The 21,515-nt window shown below is 36.1% G+C and overlaps 1 protein-coding gene across 1 annotated transcript; it reads left to right on the top strand.

Annotated features, from left to right (window-relative positions):
- The first annotated feature begins 4,437 nt into the window (after positions 1-4,437).
- Positions 4,438-21,508, top strand: LOC119795105 (major histocompatibility complex class I-related gene protein-like). The gene is made up of 7 exons (XM_038302929.1): positions 4,438-4,498; positions 4,796-5,056; positions 10,594-10,866; positions 11,085-11,381; positions 13,908-14,006; positions 20,822-20,891; positions 21,349-21,508. The coding sequence occupies exons 1-7, from the start codon at positions 4,450-4,452 to the stop codon at positions 21,506-21,508; spliced, it is 1,209 nt and encodes a 402-aa protein (XP_038158857.1). The 5' UTR covers positions 4,438-4,449.
- Positions 21,509-21,515: the final 7 nt, after the last annotated feature.

Genomic DNA, 21,515 nt, shown 5'->3' with positions numbered 1-21,515 from the left:
GTGTAGCGAACGCGCCCTCTGCTGGTCAGGATTAGACAGTGACTAGTGTTCAATAACTAATTTAGAAATAACAAAACAACCTGTCCTTTTTGGAAAACAATTTCACCACACTGAACATAAACAGTGTTAAACTTACATCATGTTAAACATGTATCCTTTCTCAGCTGATTGCTGTATGCCACAATACCTTAAGACCAATTACTTTACTCAATATGGACAATAAGAATCTTACACCTGCCTTTGTCAGTTGTCTTATGAGTGGAAAACATATGGAAAATCACCAGTGAAACATAATTTTACAGTCATTACTACATTTTGGTTTTGGGGAAAGATAAATATTTTCTTAATATTGCATAAAGATAGAACAAGGTTTTACTTCATTCATGAACTACAACGAGATTTGACATAAAAAGATGTATTTAACAGTGTTACTGGAATCTAGCCCCCCCCATCTCTTCCCTTCTTCTCAAGCTTTGAATCTGAAATCAACCTGGGTTTGTATATTATTGGACCTACCAAGTGTTACCCTATGTTAGAGCCCTTACAAAGTTCCTGGTTTATCAGACAGCATATGCTGACCCATGCTATTTATATAATTTCCAGAGACATCCTTTTCCAATAAGTCAGGCAAGTACTGTAGTCTAGCAACCAGGGACTATCTACCTACATTTCACTCCTTTCAACAGTTGTTACATTTAGGTCATTGATTATTTACTAACTAAAAAGATGTTTTAAAACCTCTGCTTATAAGAAAGCTATCAAAACCTGTTTTATGAACCACGTCCATATTCATAATTTTGCACCGTTGGAAAAACTTACTCTTATGAAAATGACTCAGAAATCCACTGTCCACTCTTAAAAAGCATGTTAAATTGTATCCCTTCATTATTGGTAGTCCGTGGCAGGGAATTGAAACAGCAGCACTTATGAATGCACTTAATGAAAACAGGCTCGTTCTAAACAACTATGCACCATTAAGAGACAAACTTCTTGCTTTATGTACTCTAGGCTTATTTGTTAATTTTTTTTCTTCACTCAGTAGCTTTTTTACCACCTACTTTTTTATTCTTTCTTGAGTAATTTCTTCAAAGGTTACTTTTTTACTTGTACCTGAGTAAAAATATGAAGAAGTGGTGCAACTCTTACTTTAGTGGTATACATAAAATATTTAAATATTTCAAGGGGCCGTTCTGACATTTATCAGCTTGACTAAATATGTATTTATTATATCTGAAATATATTTCTTCATAGTCAAAATAATACAAGTTACAGTATGACTGGTGCCAATGGGAATAAGGAAAAATGAAATAAATTTCCGAACACCAGAATGTTTATTTTAGATATGAAGAATGTAATTTTGCCTTCGATGGAGTGGCGACCTGTCCGGGTTGCACCCTGCCACTCGCCTGTAGACAGCTGGAGATAGACATCAGCACCCCTTTCTATCCCAGCATGGATGAAGCGTTACAGAAAAAGGATGGATGGATGAATGTCATTTTGTTTGAAATTTTAATTTACCATTCTCTAAATCCAGGTTTAGAAAACGTACAGCTTTCAGCAAACCCGCTTATTGAAATGGACCACAGCTCTCTCACATCTCAGGGAATAGAGAGTTTCTTCTGCAGGTTCTCTCCTGTTGTTTCATCTGAAGGTGGAGTGATGAATGTGAGGAAAGATTAAATGATATTTATCTACTCCTCAACTCACCACTCCCCTCTCTTTCTCCTTCAGCCAATCTAGCTTTGGGAAATTTAATCAGGGTGCGTTAACTTTGTAATTAGCCAATCAGAACCTCAGCTTCACAAAAATGGAGAGGATATCAACAAGAATTTTTCAAGCACACAGTTTAAATATACCAAACAGTACAATAAAAAAAATCCATCAAATTAATTACAGTTTTATATGGAATAATAAACAGCATTTGATCAGAAAGACTGACATTCAAAAACCAATAACACAGGGAGGGATGAAGGTTATTGATTTTGAGGTGATGAATTCTTTAATTTAATTAAAATGGTTGGTTTCCTTATTCAGCTTTTTCAGAGTTAGTTGAATTAAATTTTTGTTGAAATGTGACTTTGATCCCTCAAAGTTACACATTAAATTGTCAGATTAGCACACAAAGATATCAATATACTGGAAAATGCTATACAAACACAATCTCAATCGACATAATATGATTGTTTGGAATAAATAATATATTCTACAAGAGAAAATCATTTTACTATAAGGACTGGGAGGAAAGGGGAGTTTAGGCCACTGTGCACTTAATGGATACAGAGGGTGACATTTTAGATTATCTAGATTTATTTTTATTTTTTTTTACTTAAATTGTCCACAGAAACAGTTCCTGTCTGTAGTCAAGGCAATTCATATGGCTATGGTAAATCTGGTTAAAGGAATGCTTGGCTATTTTTGGTTGACACTTTATTCCGTAAAAGTACAAAATAAATCCACTGGACTTGGTTTCCAAGATTTGAAATGTTGGAAACCAAGTCCAGGGATTTATTTTTTTTTTTTTTACTTTTACGTAATGACTATGATCTGGATGACTGAGAATCTTCATCAGCATGTTGACAGTTTATGTTTACTTGTGCCTATTTTGTAATTTTGAAATTGTTTAATAAAGTACAAAAAAAAAGCAATCAAAGAAGCATAGTCTAGTTGAATGCACAGGAAGGGGGGGGGGGGGGGGGGGGGGCAGGAAGAGAGGTAGAGGAGCAGAGGAGCATTTTCAGGGTTGACCCTCTGTTATCGATCATATTACACTAAAAAAGAACCTTTACATGCAGAAAGGCTCACTAGAGACGATTTTCCTTAAGGTGCACAACCGCAATAACAGTGCATACCTCCCTTTCCCCTCCAAATGACCAGATCAACAGCAAGAAATATGAAGATTGTATTCCGATTAAAAAGAATACCTTAAAGTGTTAGATTCTGTTCGAAGGAGTGATGCTCTCTATAACAACATCTCAAGACCAGTTTCAGATTGGAGTTTAGCTAAGGGTTCATAGGAAAAAAGAAAAATAGAGAACAAAAAGAAAAAAAATAATAAAAAAAATCTATTTTTTTACCTGTAGAGGGCACTGTAATCTCAGTATTAGAGAATTCACAAACGTATCAGACTCACAATTAATTGGATTATTGTTTTTTTTTTTTCAAATACTACATATTTCTATATGGTCTATCTTAACAAAATGATACTATCTCTCTCTGTCTGTATATAGGCTATATATATATATATATATATATATATATATATATATATATATATATATATATATATATATATATATATATATATATATATATATATTATATATATATATATATATTTCAGTTCAGTGTATTGATATAGCGCCAAATTCACAACACATGTCATCTCAAGGCACTTTACAGTTCAACCAGATCATACAGTCAAATTGAGACAAAGTTTTCTATAAGGAAAACCAGTTGATTGCATATCACATATATCACAGAGGTTAATTTATTTCACAGGGAAGGACATTTACTTTGGTAATCTGCCCATGGCAGAGCTTAGTATTCAGAATTAAAACAGGAAAACTTTCATAAGGTTTCAGAGATAGCCATCACTAAAATAAAAACAAAGAAATGAATTAAAGCTCAACCCTACAGTTACCCTGAAAATATTGCTACTTTCACTTTCGTTCCTATCCTTACTCATTCAATTCTACCGAGATTTAGATGACGTTGTCCTAATTCAAAAATTTCCATTGGTTGAAGTGGAGGATATTACTGACCATTGAACATTTACCCTCTATTTGAGCCTTGAATCCCGCAGGAGACAGCATAACCGCGCATCAGTGACAGAGAACGGAATCATTTCATTTTTGTGAGAGTAAACAGCGACGGAACAAAATGAAAAGTGTTATTTTTGTGGCTCTGTTGGCTATGGGCCTACAAGATATCGCGGCAGGTAATATATCTAAAATACTATGTAAGATCTTTGTAAAACTGGATTAAAATGTCGTTTATTTATTGTACGTTAAACGATACTTCGAATTTTACCAACGATGAATACTTTTTGCTGAAATAGTTTTTTTAAACACCCTTCCAAATGTTGGACAATAGGTAATTGGTTCAAAGCAAAAACACTGTTACCTCCGTCAGATTAAGTCTGAAAATAGATAAATCATTATGTTGTTTCCTTTTGCTAATTTATCAAAATTATCAAGATAAGAGACACATTTTCGGGAAGATAGAAAGTGTTAATCTCTCGTTAGTGCGACTTGCGTTTTTTATTACTTGAGTGAAACGTCTAGCTGTAGAATCTTCCTAGAAACCAATCAGAAAATAATTTTCTGAATTCCTATTGGTCCGCTGGTGGCCCCGCCCACCAGAGCTAATCCCTCCCAGTCAGTCTGAGGTATATATGTGTTTGAGTGCAGTAGTTCACCATTACTGAGATCTGGTAGATTACCTGCAGATATGAAGCAGTTATTGGTGACTTTCCTTTGTATCCAGGCCACTTCTGCTGGTAAGAAGTTCCGCTGCTGATGATAATTTGTTATTTTCATTTATTATTTTAGTTGGTTTTGTTTTAAGTGCGTTTTCCCAAGACTTTGCTTATTCGATACATTGTCAAACATGACCCAAAAAACTAAGGATTATGGACCAAATCACTAATTGTATTTTCAAAAAGCTTTTTAATTCAATGAATAAGGTGGTTGATGTTGGTTAACTTATTTTATCTTAATATGGAAGATTTATATAAAAGAATGTTGCTTTTTGTGTAGTCATTTCTCTCCATCTCTTTGTTTCATATTTATTACAGTTATACACTCGTGGAAGGCATTCTACACCGGCACCACTGGTCTGAGTCAGTTCCCCGAGTTTGTAGCTGTGAATCTTGTGAATGATGAGCTGATGGGGTACTTTGACAGCAAGACCAACAGATTTGAAAGCAAGCAGAGCTGGATGACTGAGAACCTGGGCCAGGAGTATGACGAACAACAGACTAATATTCTTCTGGGCTATGTACCAAGCTTCAGCAATAACATAAAAGTTGCAATGCAGCGGTTTAATCAGTCACAAGGTAGATTTTTTTTTTTTCTCTCACTAGAAAATTACAGAAAGTTTGACAACTTTATTTCCCCTTTTCTAATAATTTTTTAATGTAATTCTAAGTGTTGTTTTAAAGATTAAAAAATACTGATATTATTTCATGAAAAAATTATTGTAACATGAGATTTTTTAAAACCCTTTTAATACAAAAATCAAATAGTTTTTGTTTAGATAGTGAAATTTAAAGTACTTATAAGAAACTCAAATGTCTCTTATTATACATCAAAATTTGCTAAGAAAAATACATTTTTAAAAGATAATCAAGTCAAAATTATTTATATAGGTAATAGTTCCCATTAGATGGAGCCCTTTTGCAGAGGTTTTCATGTGGAAAAAGAAGCAGAACTTGTAAATCCAAAAGTTTTATAGCAGTGTTATATAAAGTAACCTGATACTAAATGGATGCTCTACATGAAAATATTCAGATCAGATTCAGTTTTTTTTTTTTTTTTTTTTTTTTTTTTTTTTGCTTATTTGCAATTAGTAAAACAAATAGCAAATACTTTTAATGTGTATTATTTTATGTTAGTTTTTAGGGTCTTGAAAATAAAATCCCTATGGAGATCAGACACTTACACTCTCTTCAGTACAGCTTGTAGAGATGCCTCTGCATGTCATCCTCAAAATAAACTTTTTTTTTGTGACCTTGAAAACAGGATTTGCAACATGGCTGAGTGGTTAAACAAACAGACTTTAAAATGTACAACTGAGCAGTAGAATATTGGCACACTAAAAGACATATATAATATTTTAAGGGTAGTTTTCTAAAATGTTATTTTTGTATAACCAAACATTCTACATGCCAAAAATATATTTTTTACATAGTACAACTGCTGGAGGAGAATGATGTTTCCTCCAGCAGTTTTCTATTTCTTTTATGAAAAGAAATATTTTATGAAATATTTTACAGAGCTGAAATGACTAAAATACCACAGTGAATTAAGGCAGTAAGGAACCCTCAGCAAAGTCCTTTTTTTTCCTCATCTTGAGAAAAAAATCTTTGCTTTCTTGAATGATTGATTGATGAGATGAGTTAAAATAATTAGGACTTCATCCTTCAAAAACACAACAGCAGGAGAGGATTTATACATGTTAGTCATGTGTAATTCTAGGAATAATCTTATGAATAACCTAACTTTTAGGTGATGAGACAAGGTTGTTGGTTAGATGATTTTTTCCCCATGTTTGATTCATGAAAATCATCTCATGACAAGCAAACAATAATGTTTTCTCATCATAATAAGATACGTATCTTTGAAAAAAACAAAAAAAAACAATAGTTTAACCATGATAATGAAATAGTTATGTCATTATCAGGAGAAAACTACAATTAATAAAACAGTTTCCAATCAGTATGACTGCTTGGCTTCCAAAGATTTAAAATAATAAACAAATTTTGCTCTGTGGCACATATACTTTGTATGAGTCTGATCAGTGTTTGTTTTTGGCATAAAAACGTTCAATATTTGGCTCCTTGTAGGAATTTCTTTTATTATTAGCAAATTGCCAGACCAAGAAAGCATACAGTGGTAGTTTTAATTTTACTAATGAGATTAGAGTAAAATAAATAATTAAGTGACAAAATTAAAGATACATTTCTGCCCGCATGATATTAACACTTTAAGTTGTATTGCTGTCGGGGTGGACTTAATTTAATTGAGGACTGAAATGGACAGAATTCAAAATAAACGCAGAAAAAAAAAAACTTGCTCAACATGTAAACCTATACTCTTTAAATTCTCAGACAAATTTAATAAAAGGAAAATAGCTATGTAACGCCTTTAAAAAATATCCCATGTATTTATGTTGTTTTATATAATCATTTAACCATTTTTAAGTCAACTGTCATTCTATAAATATTTATTTGCCTTTGACCACAAGTAATTTTGCCTTGAACAAAAAGGAATTCAGCAGTAAAGGAAGTTGTATTGAGTAACAAGTTTGAAATATTATTATTCTGACAGGAAACCTGACACACAACCAGATTAACAGTGCTTTTTCTGAAAGTAAATAGAGAATTAAAGAGCTGAGAGCAGCTAAACTGGGAGTTTATTGATCAGCAGCTGGAAGATCATCCTGATGGCAGCTGGAAGCAGCTCAGACTGTCTCACTGATCACTGACAGTTTATTGATGGACTGAAGCTTTAATCAGGTTTCCTCTGATCAGGAGGGAACATCTGGAAAAACCATCCTGATCAACAGCTGCTTTAGATGGAGCTGCTTTATAGAGAAGGAGCTCCTGGGTCAGTGGTTCTGGTTCTAGTGAGGAGATCTGTGGACAGGTCTGATTGTTTCCATGTTTAGAGAAGAAACACAGAGATGGAGGAGAGAAGATCAGCTGAAACATTAGAGACTGAGAGGAAGCAGGAAGATCAGAGACACTGATGGAGGATGGAGGACAGAGACTGAAGCTGCAGAGAAACATCAGAGAAGTTCTGATGTTTCCAGTTTTCAGAAACTTTTGGATCTTTTAAAGCTTCACTTGATAAAAACATGAAGTCAGTTTTTCCTGAAGGCAAAGCAGCGTCTCCAAACACAGAAACATGAAGGAGAACAAAGGAGGATCTGGGTCCAACCAGAACCAGAACAGATCCTAGTTGATGGTTCTGTTCCTGAGCAGCTGTGGTTCCTTCAGGTAGATCCTCTGGTTCCTCTCAGACTGCCACCTGGCTCCATGTCCAGGAGTCTCCATCCTCCACAGACAGAAGCTCTGCTGCTGGGAGGAACCGGACCATCAGCTGGTTCTGCTCTCCATACACCAGTCTGCCCAGTTAGAGTTGGTTCTGGTTCTGTTGTTAGCAGAGCTGCAGCATCTTCAGCTCTGAAGGTTCTTCTGGGATCTGTTGGCCTTGAAGCTGCAGAGAGAGCAGAGCTGTGAGAGCATCAGAGGAGAGGAGCAGGAATGATGGACCTTCAGAACCACAGAGGATCCATCTCAGCTGGAACATTGAAGCTGCTTCTGTGCTGATGTTCCTGCAGGGATCAAACCCTGGAGATGAACTCTGCTTCAGTGGAAGCTTCTAGAAAACCTGCTGAAGGTTCAGGTCTGCAGAGAGGAAGAGGAAGCTCCTGAACTGATGAAGCGAGATGTTAGAGGAAGGATCAGGAGTTCTGGTTCTGGTCCAGCAGCTCAGATGAAGCTCCATCATCTTCATCAGGGTCAAAGAGGAAATGGACTCTAATTGGCTGAAAGGTGACCGTTAGCCAGTCAGAAGGTCCTGCAGAGGTCAAAGGTCATGAAAAAGTTCAGGTTTGGATCCTTTTTGGTTCCAGTAAAGAGTTAAACTGGTTCTGCTGGACAAAAACCAGCAGAACCAGACCATGACCCAGTTCTGCTGTTAGAGGCTGAAGAACGGAACCAAAGGAAGAACCTCCCACAGCTGAAGACCCTCTGAGACCAGAACCTCTGTAGAACTCAGTGGTTCTGTTCGTCTCACATTAATCAACAGATATCAGGAACACTTTCCCACCAGAACTTTAACAGTTAGCCCCTACCCACAGGAAAGCGCTCCATCAGAACCAGGTTCTGGACCGAGCTGAGCGGCGCCGAGCAGGATGGAGACGCTGCAGGAAGATCCGTTTGTTCTCAGAGGAAATGAGTTTAAATCCAGTTAACAGACAGAACATCAGTAAAATGGACCCATTTGGACTGAAAGGAACCAGCAGCAGAACTTTACTGAACAGAACCAGTTTGTTTGGTAGATAAAGTCCAGATGAGATGAAACCAGGTCAGAATGACTGAAGGCTGTCGGTTCTGTCAGAACCATCAATGATCCGTTTGATGCTGAATTAGCTGAAAAAAAATGATCAATAAAATCTATGAATGAATAAAATGACATCAGATAGAAATAGAATCGATTCTCTGATCAATAAAATCCTGAAATGTTTCCATATTTGGTCAAAGAACCAAAAACAAGCAGAAAAATCCTGAATGAGTCCAAATGAAGAATCAAACCTAAAACCTGAGATCAGAGATGATTTCCTCTCTGGGTCTCCATCACTGACAGTCGCTTCAGAACCTTCCAGACATCAGAACCTTCAGGAACATGTTCTGCTGTTCTCCAGCTTCCTGACCTTTGACCTGTCGCCTCCCTTCCTGCTGACCCTCAGCTGGTGGATCAGGATCTAGAACCAAACTGAAACTGAGGTCCAAACTGGTTCTGGTTCAGATGTAGAACCTGTAGCTGAGAGCCAACATGTGTCAGACAGTCTGACCCGGTTCTGTTGAGCTGATCTCAGTCCAGCAGGTCGTTTATTGTGGATCAGAACCGCTCTGGTCCAGAACCTTCATTATAGACGCAGCTTTTCTCCTCCGTCTGTTCAGAGACAGAAATGAGACAGAGACGGGATGATTAGTCTGCTCCATGCTGGGAGAGAAGAGTTGGACCTCTGCTGCTGGAGAAGAACCAGCAGGTCACCTCAGAGGACCATGAGAGGAACGTTAAACCCAGACGTGGTTCTGCTCTTAGTGAGGAACCTCCTCCAGCTGCATCCAGTGGAGCAGAGCAGGTCCAACCATCTCTGGGTTCAGAGGGAAGCAGAACTTTGTGACGCTGGAAGCAGTTTGTCCTTCAGGTTCAGCAGATTGGATCAAACCCAGTAGAACCGTTCAGACGGTCGAGGCTCTTTGCTGCAGCTTCTCTGTTTCCAGCAGCAGCTGCTGGATGAAGCTGCTTTTCTCTCCATCATGTCCTCCATGTTCTTCAGACACTCAGGGAACAAACGTCTCAGCAGCTCAGAGCAGAAACACAGTTGGTCTGGTTAGCAGGAAGCTTCATGAGACACAATCAGGTTTCTGCTCCTTCAGTCGTCTGGAAGCAAACAGAGAAATAAAGAGCTGAGAGCAGCTAAACTGGGACTTTATTGATCAGCAGCTGGAAGATCATCCTGATGGCAGCTGGAAGCAGCTCAGACTGTCTCACTGATCACTGACAGTTTATTGATGGACTGAAGCTTTAATCAGGTTTCCTCTGATCAGGAGGGAACATCTGGAAAAACCATCCTGATCAACAGCTGCTTTAGATGGAGCTGCTTTATAGAGAAGGAGCTCCTGGGTCAGTGGTTCTGGTTCTAGCGAGGAGATCTGTGGACAGGTCTGTTTGTTTCCATGTTTAGAGAAGAAACACAGAGATGGAGGAGAGAAGATCAGCTGAAACATTAGAGACTGAGAGGAAGCAGGAAGATCAGAGACACTGATGGAGGATGGAGAACAGAGACTGAAGCTGTAGAGAGCAGAAAACTAAATGGATGATGAGATTATCTTAATTCATAATCTTCCACAATCCCTTCATACCAACTGTATAGATTATATTAAGTCGCAGTGCTTTGATCAGTGAAAATAAACTATGCAGGAAGTAAATCTGTTCGTGATGAAATTTTCTATGGAGGATATTAAATAAGTTTTTTCTCAACAATTAATTTTAGTTTATCTCTAAGATGTCTAAAGGTGTTTTAATAAAAATGAGCGTTTAAGAAAACTAAAGTGAGATTGCATTTACTCTCTTCTAGGTGTCCACATTTTCCAGTACATGTACGGCTGTGAGTGGGATGCTGACACTGGAGAGGTTACTGGCTATCAACAGTATGGCTATGATGGGGAAGACTTTCTAACATGGAACACAAACACCTGGGTTGCTCCAAAACAACAGGCTGTAATTACTACATACAAATGGAACAATAACAGAGCTGAGCTGGAGTACTATAAGAACTACCTCAACCAACTGTGTCCTGAGTGGCTAAAGAAGTATGTGAACTATGGCAGGAGCTCTCTGATGAGAACAGGTAGAGAAACCTTTCCCGATTTTTATTTAAATAAACATTATTTTAATGTTTTATTTTACCAAAAATGTTCAAGGGAATTTTGTTTCACTTCACTGCATTTTAAATGTGACTCAGTTTTTATATTTTATTCATTTTTAAACATTTAAATCAATCTGCATTTAAACAGACATTATTCCCCAAACAGTTTATATTTAAACTCTAATTGTCTCCATCTCCAGATCGTCCCTCAGTGTCCTTCCTCCAGAAGTCTTCCTCCTCTCAGGTCAGCTGCTTTGCTACAGGTTTCTACCCCAGTAGAGCAGAAATGTTCTGGAGGAAAGATGGAGCAGAGATCCATGATGGTGTGGAGAAAGGAGAGATCCTCCCTAACAATGATGGAACCTTCCAGATGAGCGTTGACCTGAACCTTCCATCATCTGAGGATGGGACCAAATATGAATGTGTGTTTCAGCTCTCTGGTGATAACAGAGATGTCGTCACTCCTCTGGACAAAACAAAGATCAGAACTAATGAAGGTAAAACTTTAGTATTATTAATGGAATTTAAAAACAATATGTAGTTAAAACATGATTTTATTTATATATATTTGTTGTAGATACTCAAGTTTGTCACTTTACATTGCTTAATTTATTTTTTCATTTATTTCATATTGGAAAAACAGAAGAGCACAAAATTAGTTTCAGGTTTTCTGCTTTACATCTCTTTGGGGTTAAACTAAAGTTGAAACAAAGGTCTTAAAAGGTCATAAACAGTCATCTAAAAGCCTTAAAAAGTCATACAATTATTATTTTCCACCCTTTTGTTTACTCATATCTTAAATTTGTTCACTTGTTTATTGGTTTATTTTTCCATCTATCTTATCTTCAGTTTCTTATTCTACATTTTGGTAACATATTTATATATTGTTTTATATTATTTCACACATTATTTAACTAACAGCTCTCTACCTTCCACAGCTCAGTCGGTAGAGTGGAGGACTGTAGAGAACATTAGAAGACATCCTTAGGTTGCTGGTTCATATCCAGCTCGAAGGACAGAGTTTTAATGGGGGAGTGGCGGCCTAGTGGTTAGGGTATAGGGAGTTTGATCCCCCACTCCCCCAGACTGCCACTCTGGCTCCCTGAGCAAGACCCTTAACCCTACATCCCCGGGCGCCGCACGATGGCAGCCCACTGCTCCCCAAGGGGATGGGTTAAATGCAGAGATAAATTTCTCCAATGTGAGATCAATAAAGTTCAGTTAAAAATTAACAGGCCTGTAATGCAGATCAGAAGGAGGAGATCATGTCCTGATATAAAGGAGATGGACATTATTAATATAACTTCTCCTAAAAAAAGATTAGTGGCTTAAACTGTTTATTTGAGGCAAACATATAAATATTTAGTTGGATCTCTACCATCTCCTCAGCAGCTACAGGTCAACATCTCCCCTATGATGGGAGCTCAGCCTAAATCAGATTCAATGGACGTGTTCAACAGAAGTGAAAGATAAATTTTTCTAACAAGACTATTTACAGTAGAGTAATGATGGAGCTCCTACAGTGCAGCTAAGCTGAGAAATTAAAGTTGATGAGAATCTTCATCAATTACAAGTTTACTAAACTCCAACACGGAAATGAATCCTGAATTCTTTTTATCTTCATGATTGGGTTCATTGCTGGCTGTTTGTTTTCAGCAGCATAGAATTATGGTAGAAATGCATCATTTCAAATTTAGTCATTTAAAACTTCAGTTTTAAATAAATATTATGTTTTTGATGTTTTGAAAAAATAAACGTACAAAAGAGCAGCATGAGGTCTGGCAGCAAAAATATTGGTTCAACCTAAAAGAGAGCAGCAGACCTGAGAGGTCTCCCATCAGGCTGTTTATAAACAGAAGGAAGAGGGTGTTCCTCCATCAAATTAAATCTGCAGAAAGGCAGAAACGTTGGCAGTGATGGTCTGTTAAAATCATCCTAGTGATTGATGTTTTAAGATACTTAAGAAATAATAAACACAAAATAAACAGAAAAGTAGAAATTATTTTTATTATTGGAATACTATTGATTTGTCCTCATAGTATTAATTAGTTTGCGGAAATGTTTACTTCCACAGGTAAATGGGTTTTGCACAATATTTTGTGTTTTTTAGAACAATCTGAACACAGGAAGGAGATTTAAAGTTCCTTTACACGTCCGACTCCGTGAGAAAAACACCATAACAGAAGAGCCCTCTTCTTGCTGAAACTGATAATGATAAAGCGAGCAAATGTCATTGCCAAAGGCTCTTTGTTATGCAGAATAACTCCTATAATGGAAGTCAATACTTTATTGAGACCAGATTTCCACTTTCATGAGGTGAAAAAATTATTTCTCATAATTTTGTTACATTTGGCTAAATTGTGCTAAAATATCACTCCGCCTGCCACAACTCCCACTAAAACCTCTGAAAAGAACAAATGTGTTTAACTAAATATATTGATTTATAAAATCTAAGGTTTTTCCTGGTTTTTAAAAGTTTTTTCATTGTGTTTAAAACTATGTAGTTAGAAAGAGCGCATAAAGAGCTGTTTATGTATTCTGTGTTTATAAAATGTTTATTGTGCCTGAGGTAAAAAAAAAAATCTTTTTAATAACAAATAAATCAGAAATAGGAAAAGTTGAATTAATGGTTCCAATTAAAACAGTGTTTATATGTCTTACCTTTGCACAAATTTTAAAGGCTTGCATCTAAGTCTGATAATTATGAAGCTATTTTTCATTTATTTCAGTTAGGATTTTTTCCAGGCAGAAATGCTTCTAAAACCCTTAAAGCTCAACAAGTTGACCACATTTGATTTTAGTTCATAAGCACAAAGTGATGTTTGGATAAACTCAAACTATAAGTAAAAATTCAGAGCTTAAATAACAGTGATGCTTTATCAAAATCAATATTTTTACTGCAGTTGTTACTCCAAGGCTTTAATATTTTTTCACCCCCAACACATTTGTTTCAAATGTTTTTTTGTTTTATTTTTTTTGTGATATTTTACTTAGTTTAATCAATTTAAATAATTTTCTTTCAGGATTCCCCATTGGGATGATTATTGGGGTTGTTATTGCTGCACTTCTGGTTCTGGTTGCCATCATTGCTGGAGTCGTCTGGTGGAAGAAGAGAGATAACGGTGAGAAACCAAAGATATGTTCCAAGAATCATAAAACCTGCTTACATACTATTTGTTTATATTTCAGCTATATTTATCGTTTAATGCTTCTGAGTAAACATTACATTTCAAGATTTCCTGATTTAATTCATTTAAATGCAAATATTTTATAATAGTTTCCTTTTATAAAAACTATAAATAAATGTTATGCTGTTTTTTTTTCAGGATTTAAGCGGGCAAATAGTGAGTATTACAAATATTTTCATTTTGCTTTGTCTCATAATATTATGTTGCTGATGGAACAATTTTAAAGCCAAATAGAAAAGTTTACATTTCATTTTTTTTTTAGCTTCTGACACGGCATCCTCCTCTTCAGATGGATCAAATCCCAAGAAAGTAAGTTAATTATAATAAAATGTTCTTGGAGTGTAATACCTTTAGGGTCAATCTTTGATTACATTTTCCACTGGATTTCAGAAGTTTATTTAAAAAAAACCTGATTAATAAAAAACAATCTGTCTATTTATCAACATTTTTACAGATGAACAGCGAAGGAGAAAATTTGATGAATGTGAAGACCGGCAACTAAATTCACAATGAAAAACAGGCTGAGGAAAAAGTCTATAAATCACAATATCAAAAAATGTAAATGACTTAGAATTAATCTCTTAATGTTTGAAACCTTTCTTTTGAGACTTTTCTGTTTTTGCAATTCTGCTTTTGTGCTTTCATTTGGGATTTAGTTATATGGGTTAATTAAACACAACAGATTTATTAAGCCAGAGTCAGATTCATATTTGTCAATGTCAGACTTTTATCAAATAATTTACATTTATTATTCATTAATTCAGTTAAGTAAAATTTGTATCACTATTGTCTTTTTGTTTCTTGATCTTGATCTCACTCAAGTCGTTTGAAAGAATTTTTCTATCAGGAAAACTTGTGTTTTCTCAACTGTTTCTTCAAAGTGGTGTTTTTCTTTGTTCCTTTAAATGGGTAATTTTTTTCTGATAAATATTTTTTTTTAATAAAGATTAGATTAGATGAGCTTTATTGATCTCACAGCGGAGAAATTCACTGGTCACATATTGGCATAGTAATTAAAGAAGGTGCAAACAAGGAAGGAAAGGTGCATTAAAGTTTGTATGTTTAAGTTTATCAATAATATTTTACACATGAGATTGTTTGAGATTTATTTCATTAAATTGTATAAATGTGGGGTCTTTAAGTCAATAAAGTGATTTTAGGGGATTTTATTGTGACTTGTTTCTAAAGCTCCAAAGGTTTTTAAAAACATCTCTGTTGTTGGTTAGTTTTCCCCCATTTTATTTGAAGACTAACATATATTTTTCAAAAAGTAAAAGTGATTCCTTTTTTGTCTAGTAACACTATATTTCTATTTTTTACCCATTTGTTATTCGGGATACATTTCATTTAGTTTTAAACATGAGAAAAAGGATATTTATAAAATCTGAAGGAAGTTAAATCTTCTGTCAACAAGTTGAAGTTTCCTCTGATTTGTGGAAGATTGTGTGAAACTCCACCAGCAGCCCTCTGCTCCAGTCTAATTATAGCAGAAAATTTAGCTGGAAGTTTGTGCTTCTCAAAGTGGTTTGTTAACAGTTTTTTTAAAAGGTCAAACGAATTACATTGCTAATAATGTGTTTTAAGCAGCGATGCCAGATTAGTTTGAGAGGAGCCATGAGGCTGTTGCATCACTCTAAATTTTATCAAAGTAAAGTCAGTGCAAACTTAAAAATGGGGGTTTTGTCTAGAACCCTCTTTTCTTTTAGTCCTTAAATCCCTAAAGCACAGAGAAGCAGTGGTGCTGGAGAAAAAACGTTCAACTGCAGGAACCAGTGAGGCTCAGAGCTTTAAAGGCTGCATTCAAGAAAATAATTTATTCAATGCAGTTATATCAACAATTTCCACTGAAGACATTTTTGTTCCATAAAATTCTAAATGAAATTTAGATGCAAATTATTGGCTTGTATGTAACCAACATAACCAAATCAGACAATTTCTGGTTTTGATTTAATTTACAGGTTTGATTTCACATCTTTTAAATGACCAAAAAAAGGTTTAACTTTTTTTAATAATGCAGACATAAAATATTCAACTTTATTAAAACCGAGCACATGGATTTGTTTCACTCACATTAATGGGGATTATAGCGGCTGATTTTCTATATTATTTTCAAATCTAGCATAGAGCTAAATCCACAAATTGACTGGCAGAGAAGAACAAACCGGAGATACGATGTTTAGGAGAAACAAATACATTAATTAATATCTTTATAAGCTCTCTATATATGAAAAACAAAAAAAGTAATCAACACTCTTACACTTCAAATCTAACAACTATTAACTGTGACAAAGGTTTTAAGATTTGAGAACATGCTAACGTGATTGTAGTTATTTCTCTACCGAAAAACATTTAGTATAAACAGAGTTTGCATATAAAACAGTAATATGCCATAGGAGAGATGTAAAAAAGTGAAATATAAAAGCCATAAACTGTGTGGTAAAACCAGATACGAAGTTAATGTCAGCTACAAATTCATTTAAACTGGATTTATTGAATCTGTCACAAAAATCCTTTTTAATTAACAAGGTTCTGGTCATAAACTTGATATGTTTTTATTCTTTATTCTCATTCTATTCTCACAGAGAATAGAATGACTATATTTTCCTTTGTGTGAACACTCAGCGAAGGTTTGGGTGTGGCCACCTTGTTTAAAGATTTACTGAAGTCTAAATGAGGTTTTTCATTTCAAATTTGACTAGAATATTTGACTCCAGGTAAATGGAATATTAACATCCTAAGTATCCTAAGTTGGGTTTAAAGCGATATGTGTTGAATATGACTGCTTTGTTATTGCTGGATATTTCAGCATTCACATTGACAGTCCTGATGACAGAAGAGCAGAAGAACTCTGTGATTGTCTTAGAAACTCTGGTTTAATTCAACATGTTATACTCCAAATGTACAAACAGGGACAAGACTAAACATTTCCAAGGTGTCTGTAACAGGTGCTGACTTATCTGACCACTTTTCATTTATCTTTGAAAGCATGACATTCAATGATTCAGTTAGTTAAAGAGACATCCCAAGAAAATGCTTCTTTAAGGATGGCACTGCAGCAAGGTTTTTTTTATTTTTATTTAACCTTTATTTTACCAGGAAGTCCCTTGAGATAAAATCTCTTTTTCGAAGGAGACCTGGCCAAGAGGCAGCAGTACAATAAGACATATAAAAACAACATAATAAAATCAATCATAAACTAGACTCTAGAATAACAGTTACAATTCTCTGTGCAAGCGGTTTTCAATAGTGATTTAAAATGCTGTAGCGGAATAAGAGTCCGTAATTACAGGGAGTTTTGAATATTGTGCTACGACCATGGTGCTGCATATGAAAATGTTTTGCCAAGATCTGTGTTGATCCTGGGAATAGTGAAAAGAACACGACTTGAAGAGCGTGAGTTATAACCACTGTTAGCTACAGATATGAGGTGACACAGGTATGCAGGGAGTTTACCCAGGATGGCCTTGTAAATAAAAGTAAGCCAATGATGTTGTCTTCTGAGGCTTAGAGAGGGCCATGAAACCAGAGCATACAGTTCACAATGATGAGTCCTGAAGGCAGAGTTGGTGCTGAAACGTAACTGTGATAAACTATGTCCAGGGAGTGGAGAGCTGAGGAGGCAGCATTCATACTGTATATATGATGTCTCCATAGTCAGAAACAGGAAGGAAGGTGGTCTGAACAAGTCTTTTCCTCACTGAGGGAATCAAAGAGGATTTTTGTCTGTAGTAAAAGCCGAGCAGGGCTTTCAGCTTTTTTAACATATTATCTAAATGTGTTGTGAAAGACAGTTTGTCATCTATCCAGATACCCAGGTACTTATAACAGGACACAATCTCAATTGCTTCTCCACTTAAGGTGTTAATGCCGTGATGCTGTGAGTTTTGGGAGGGAGCTTTAGAGAATGTCATGAATTTTGTCTTTTTTACATTTAGGACCAACATAAGGAACAAACAAAAAGTCACTTTGAGACTGAGGTCAGGCCGTTCCTATGTCCCTCATTGAAATAAAAGGAACAACTAAGATCAACTAGTACTGTGTGTTGACTTTATCAACAAAAAAAACAACAGCCTAGAATAGCATCCAACATATAACTTGACAAACATTAATAGCAGTTAAAAGAAAAAGCCTACTCTCTCACTCTCCTGCTGTGACATCCTAACAGGTCAGTAATATGGAGATTGCAAATCTCTGCCCACATCCAGCTGACGCTCATATCCACAAATTATAACAAACCACAAGAGCTCTAAACCGAGACAAACATCAGTTTACCTTTTCTGTTATGGCTCCTTCTAATTCTAAAACCTCAGACATTAATTTATTTTCTCCAGTAAAAGCTATTTTTTTCGGGGGGAAAAATATCTCTATAGAGAAGTGCTCCACTAGTCAGAAGTGAGTCAGTCAGTGTAAGGTCTGGAATGCTGATAATCTGAACACAGACGGCAAAAGTCTAGACTCCAGGTTCATTATAACATCTATAAAGATAAATTTTAAAGATATAATTCACAACTGAAAAATGCGAGAGAATCTTTCTTGTCTGAGATCACCAGAAAAAACATTAACAATGCGCAATTTCCACAGTGAACAGTCTAACGAAGCCTGCTGTGACTGTAGCATCTGAACTACACTGACACTAAATCCCAAAAGATTAGAGGGGCAGTCTGCACATCCATAACAATTTGCCCTCATTTTTCATTCCAGACTGAAATAAAATTAATACCACATATAAACATCCTAAAGGTCAGTTTGTGGGTCCAAGGCATTCAAGTTCTGGGTAATTGGGTTACTGGGTTTAAAATTCCTTTTCCAGGTATTCTGCAGCCATTAAAAGATTACACTAAACAGTGTTTTAGTGCGCCTCTGTTTTTATTTTTGTTTTGTTTTTTGTTTTTTTACAATTTCTGGTCTGGAACTTTGATTCAAACAGTTTGTTTTTCAGCATTTTTCTTCTTTTGTTGAGAAAGAATTTTAATCAGGTTTTATCACAATTGTAAAACCTCAAATATGTATTTAAGCTTTGTGGAGGAACTCAAATCCAGTGAGGAAATTAGGCCAAAACATATGACATGATTTGGTATGTTAGCAAGTAAGCCAGTTGTCATGAGGGAAGTAAAGGGAAAGTTTAATAAATGTTAAGTCAGGCAATATACTGTTCTTTTTAATATCAACAGATGGTTTGATTCAAAATCAACAAGGATCTAACTAATGTTTTTTTTTTTTTTTTTTTTTCATTTTCGGAAAATAGAAAACCCTAATGAAAGTGTTTGAGTCAAGCAACTGTAGGTCCGTCAGCCTCCACCCTTAGAGGGTCCCGACCAACTATCATTACAAAGTTACACCCTTTGGGAAACCAAATATTTCAACATGTTAAAATACTGTGTTCCCCTACATAACATAGGAACAAAAACTATTTAGCAGCAGGTCTTTTACTGTGTTTATTCCTCTAATCATTGAGGATAACTACTTCGTTGAAGACATTTGCTCTTTGCCAGAGTTACATGCGAGGAACCAAATATTTTAGCCTGTTAAAATACAGTGCAAAAATTTGGTTCCTCAGATGTATCTTTGGCAAATAAAGAGCAAATGTTTTCATATTATACTAGAACCAGAGTAGCTGACAGCACTGGGCTAGACTTGAAGTTGGTAGAGAGGTTAAGCCACAGCTTGAATCTGCAGTGAAGATCTAATGAGGCTTTAAACTTCCCAGGAAGTCTGATGAGCCTGACATCCCACATCATCAATATCCCAAAGAGACTTCTGTTGGTTCACATCAAGCAAACAAACAAGCAGCTATCAGGAATCCCTGCAGATTGCTTTCCATCGTGGAGTTGAAGATGTCATTACAGACCTGCTTCAAAAAACCAACCATCATTTATAAAACACGTTCTATGCTGTTGTAAAGTACAGTTTAAGCCAAACTTAGATCCAGTAAGACACAGCACAAAATATCCCTGCGCCAGTGTCAACTGGTGTAGTGTGCCTACAATGATTGTAGTATTTGTTTTGCTACACGACCATTCTTCCCACTTAATCTGATTTTGTGGGCAGAATTGATAGTTGTGTGTTGATTTTAGGAGGATGCTGCCTTTTCAACTTTAATTTTGTACTTAACTCTAATATGGGGGGTGGATGAGTAACTGGGGAGCAGCCATTAAAAAGAACGCAAATTCAGCAGCCAGTTGAACTCAGGCACCATGATCATCTCCACAATCGCAGCCGAAGATGAAAACAAAAAAAACTGCCCAATGCTGGTCTGGAGGCATGTTACGTTATGTCTGTGAAGGGAAAGGAGCATGAGACTTCTCTCCAGTCCTACGGGATTTAAACTGGGATGACAGAGAGGCATGGAGCATGCTGCTGCAAACAGTGGCACAACTGAATTATCCCTCTGCTCAAAATCCTCCACATATTAATATTAAGTTAAAAATAGCCCCATTGATTGAAGTAAAGACATAAGTCCAGCTTTTTCCACTTAAGGCAGCTAGCCAAAGTAAAACCCATTCTTTCCAGACAGCATTTCGAAACAGTGATACATGCATTTGTGACCACACGGCTGGATTACTGTAACTCACTTTATACAGGGGTCAGTGATTTGTATATTTCCCAACTTCAGAGGGTTCAAAATGCTGCTGCACGTCTTTTAACAGGTACACGAAAATTCAACCACATTTCCCCTGTTTTAGCTTCCTTACACTGGCTGCCAGTACATTTTAGGATTGATTTTGAAATTATTTTATTTGTTTTTAAAGCTCTTAATGGCCTTGCCCCTTGTTATCTGTCTGAGCTGTTGCATTCTTACACACCCTCTCGTTCCCTCAGGTCAGCTGATCAGTTGCTTCTGAGGGTCCCAAAGACAAAATGCAAGCTCAGAGGAGACTGTGCTTTTTCTGTGGCAGCTCCTAAGCTGTGGAATGATCTGCCTCTGAGCATAAGACAGGCCTCTGCTGTTTTTAAGTCCCTTCTTAAGACTCATCTTTTTTCCTTGGCTTTTGGCACAATTTAAGAGGTTTTACTTTGTTTTATTCTCTTTGTATACTAATTTGTATTTTACACTCATTTTTATTTTTATTTTATAATTTTATTGTATTTTATGATTGTGTACAGCACTTTGGTCCTGTCCGGTGCATAATGGTATGGTATGCTGTTCACTCAGTGATGCAAAAAATTGTTCTCAGTTATATTATTAAATTTTTTGTGTGTGGGTATGCTTCCCGCCGTGCCCCGCTGGTGTAAAATCCTTGTAACCCACGGCTCCTCTGGGCTTATTGCTTATTAGACAAAGCAAATATCACATCATCATCCTCAGCACCAGCACTGTTCCAATTGCCTACAAAGACAATAAGACCAAGAACGGACAAAAACCCCCAGATGTTGTTCTCGTCCCGCCCTCTCTACCGAGCATGCATCAGAGCAGACCTGTGCGTTCTTTAGACTAACCGCGGT

The sequence above is a fragment of the Cyprinodon tularosa genome, unplaced genomic scaffold (assembly GCF_016077235.1).
Source record: "Cyprinodon tularosa strain WSP-4 unplaced genomic scaffold, ASM1607723v1 ctg5, whole genome shotgun sequence".
Lineage (NCBI taxonomy): Eukaryota > Metazoa > Chordata > Actinopteri > Cyprinodontiformes > Cyprinodontidae > Cyprinodon > Cyprinodon tularosa.
The sequence above is the reverse complement of the archived record's forward strand: the minus strand, read 5'-3'. Positions and strand labels throughout refer to the sequence as shown.

Bases quoted from the DNA above. Each gene is read 5' to 3' on its own strand.
- LOC119795105 (XM_038302929.1), top strand. From the start codon at position 4,450: ATGAAGCAGTTATTGGTGACTTTCCTTTGTATCCAGGCCACTTCTGCT. The intron at 4,499-4,795 runs GTAAGAAGTTCC...TATTTATTACAG, and splicing joins TATCCAGGCCACTTCTGCTG to TTATACACTCGTGGAAGGCA. The intron at 10,867-11,084 runs GTAGAGAAACCT...CTCCATCTCCAG, and splicing joins GAGCTCTCTGATGAGAACAG to ATCGTCCCTCAGTGTCCTTC.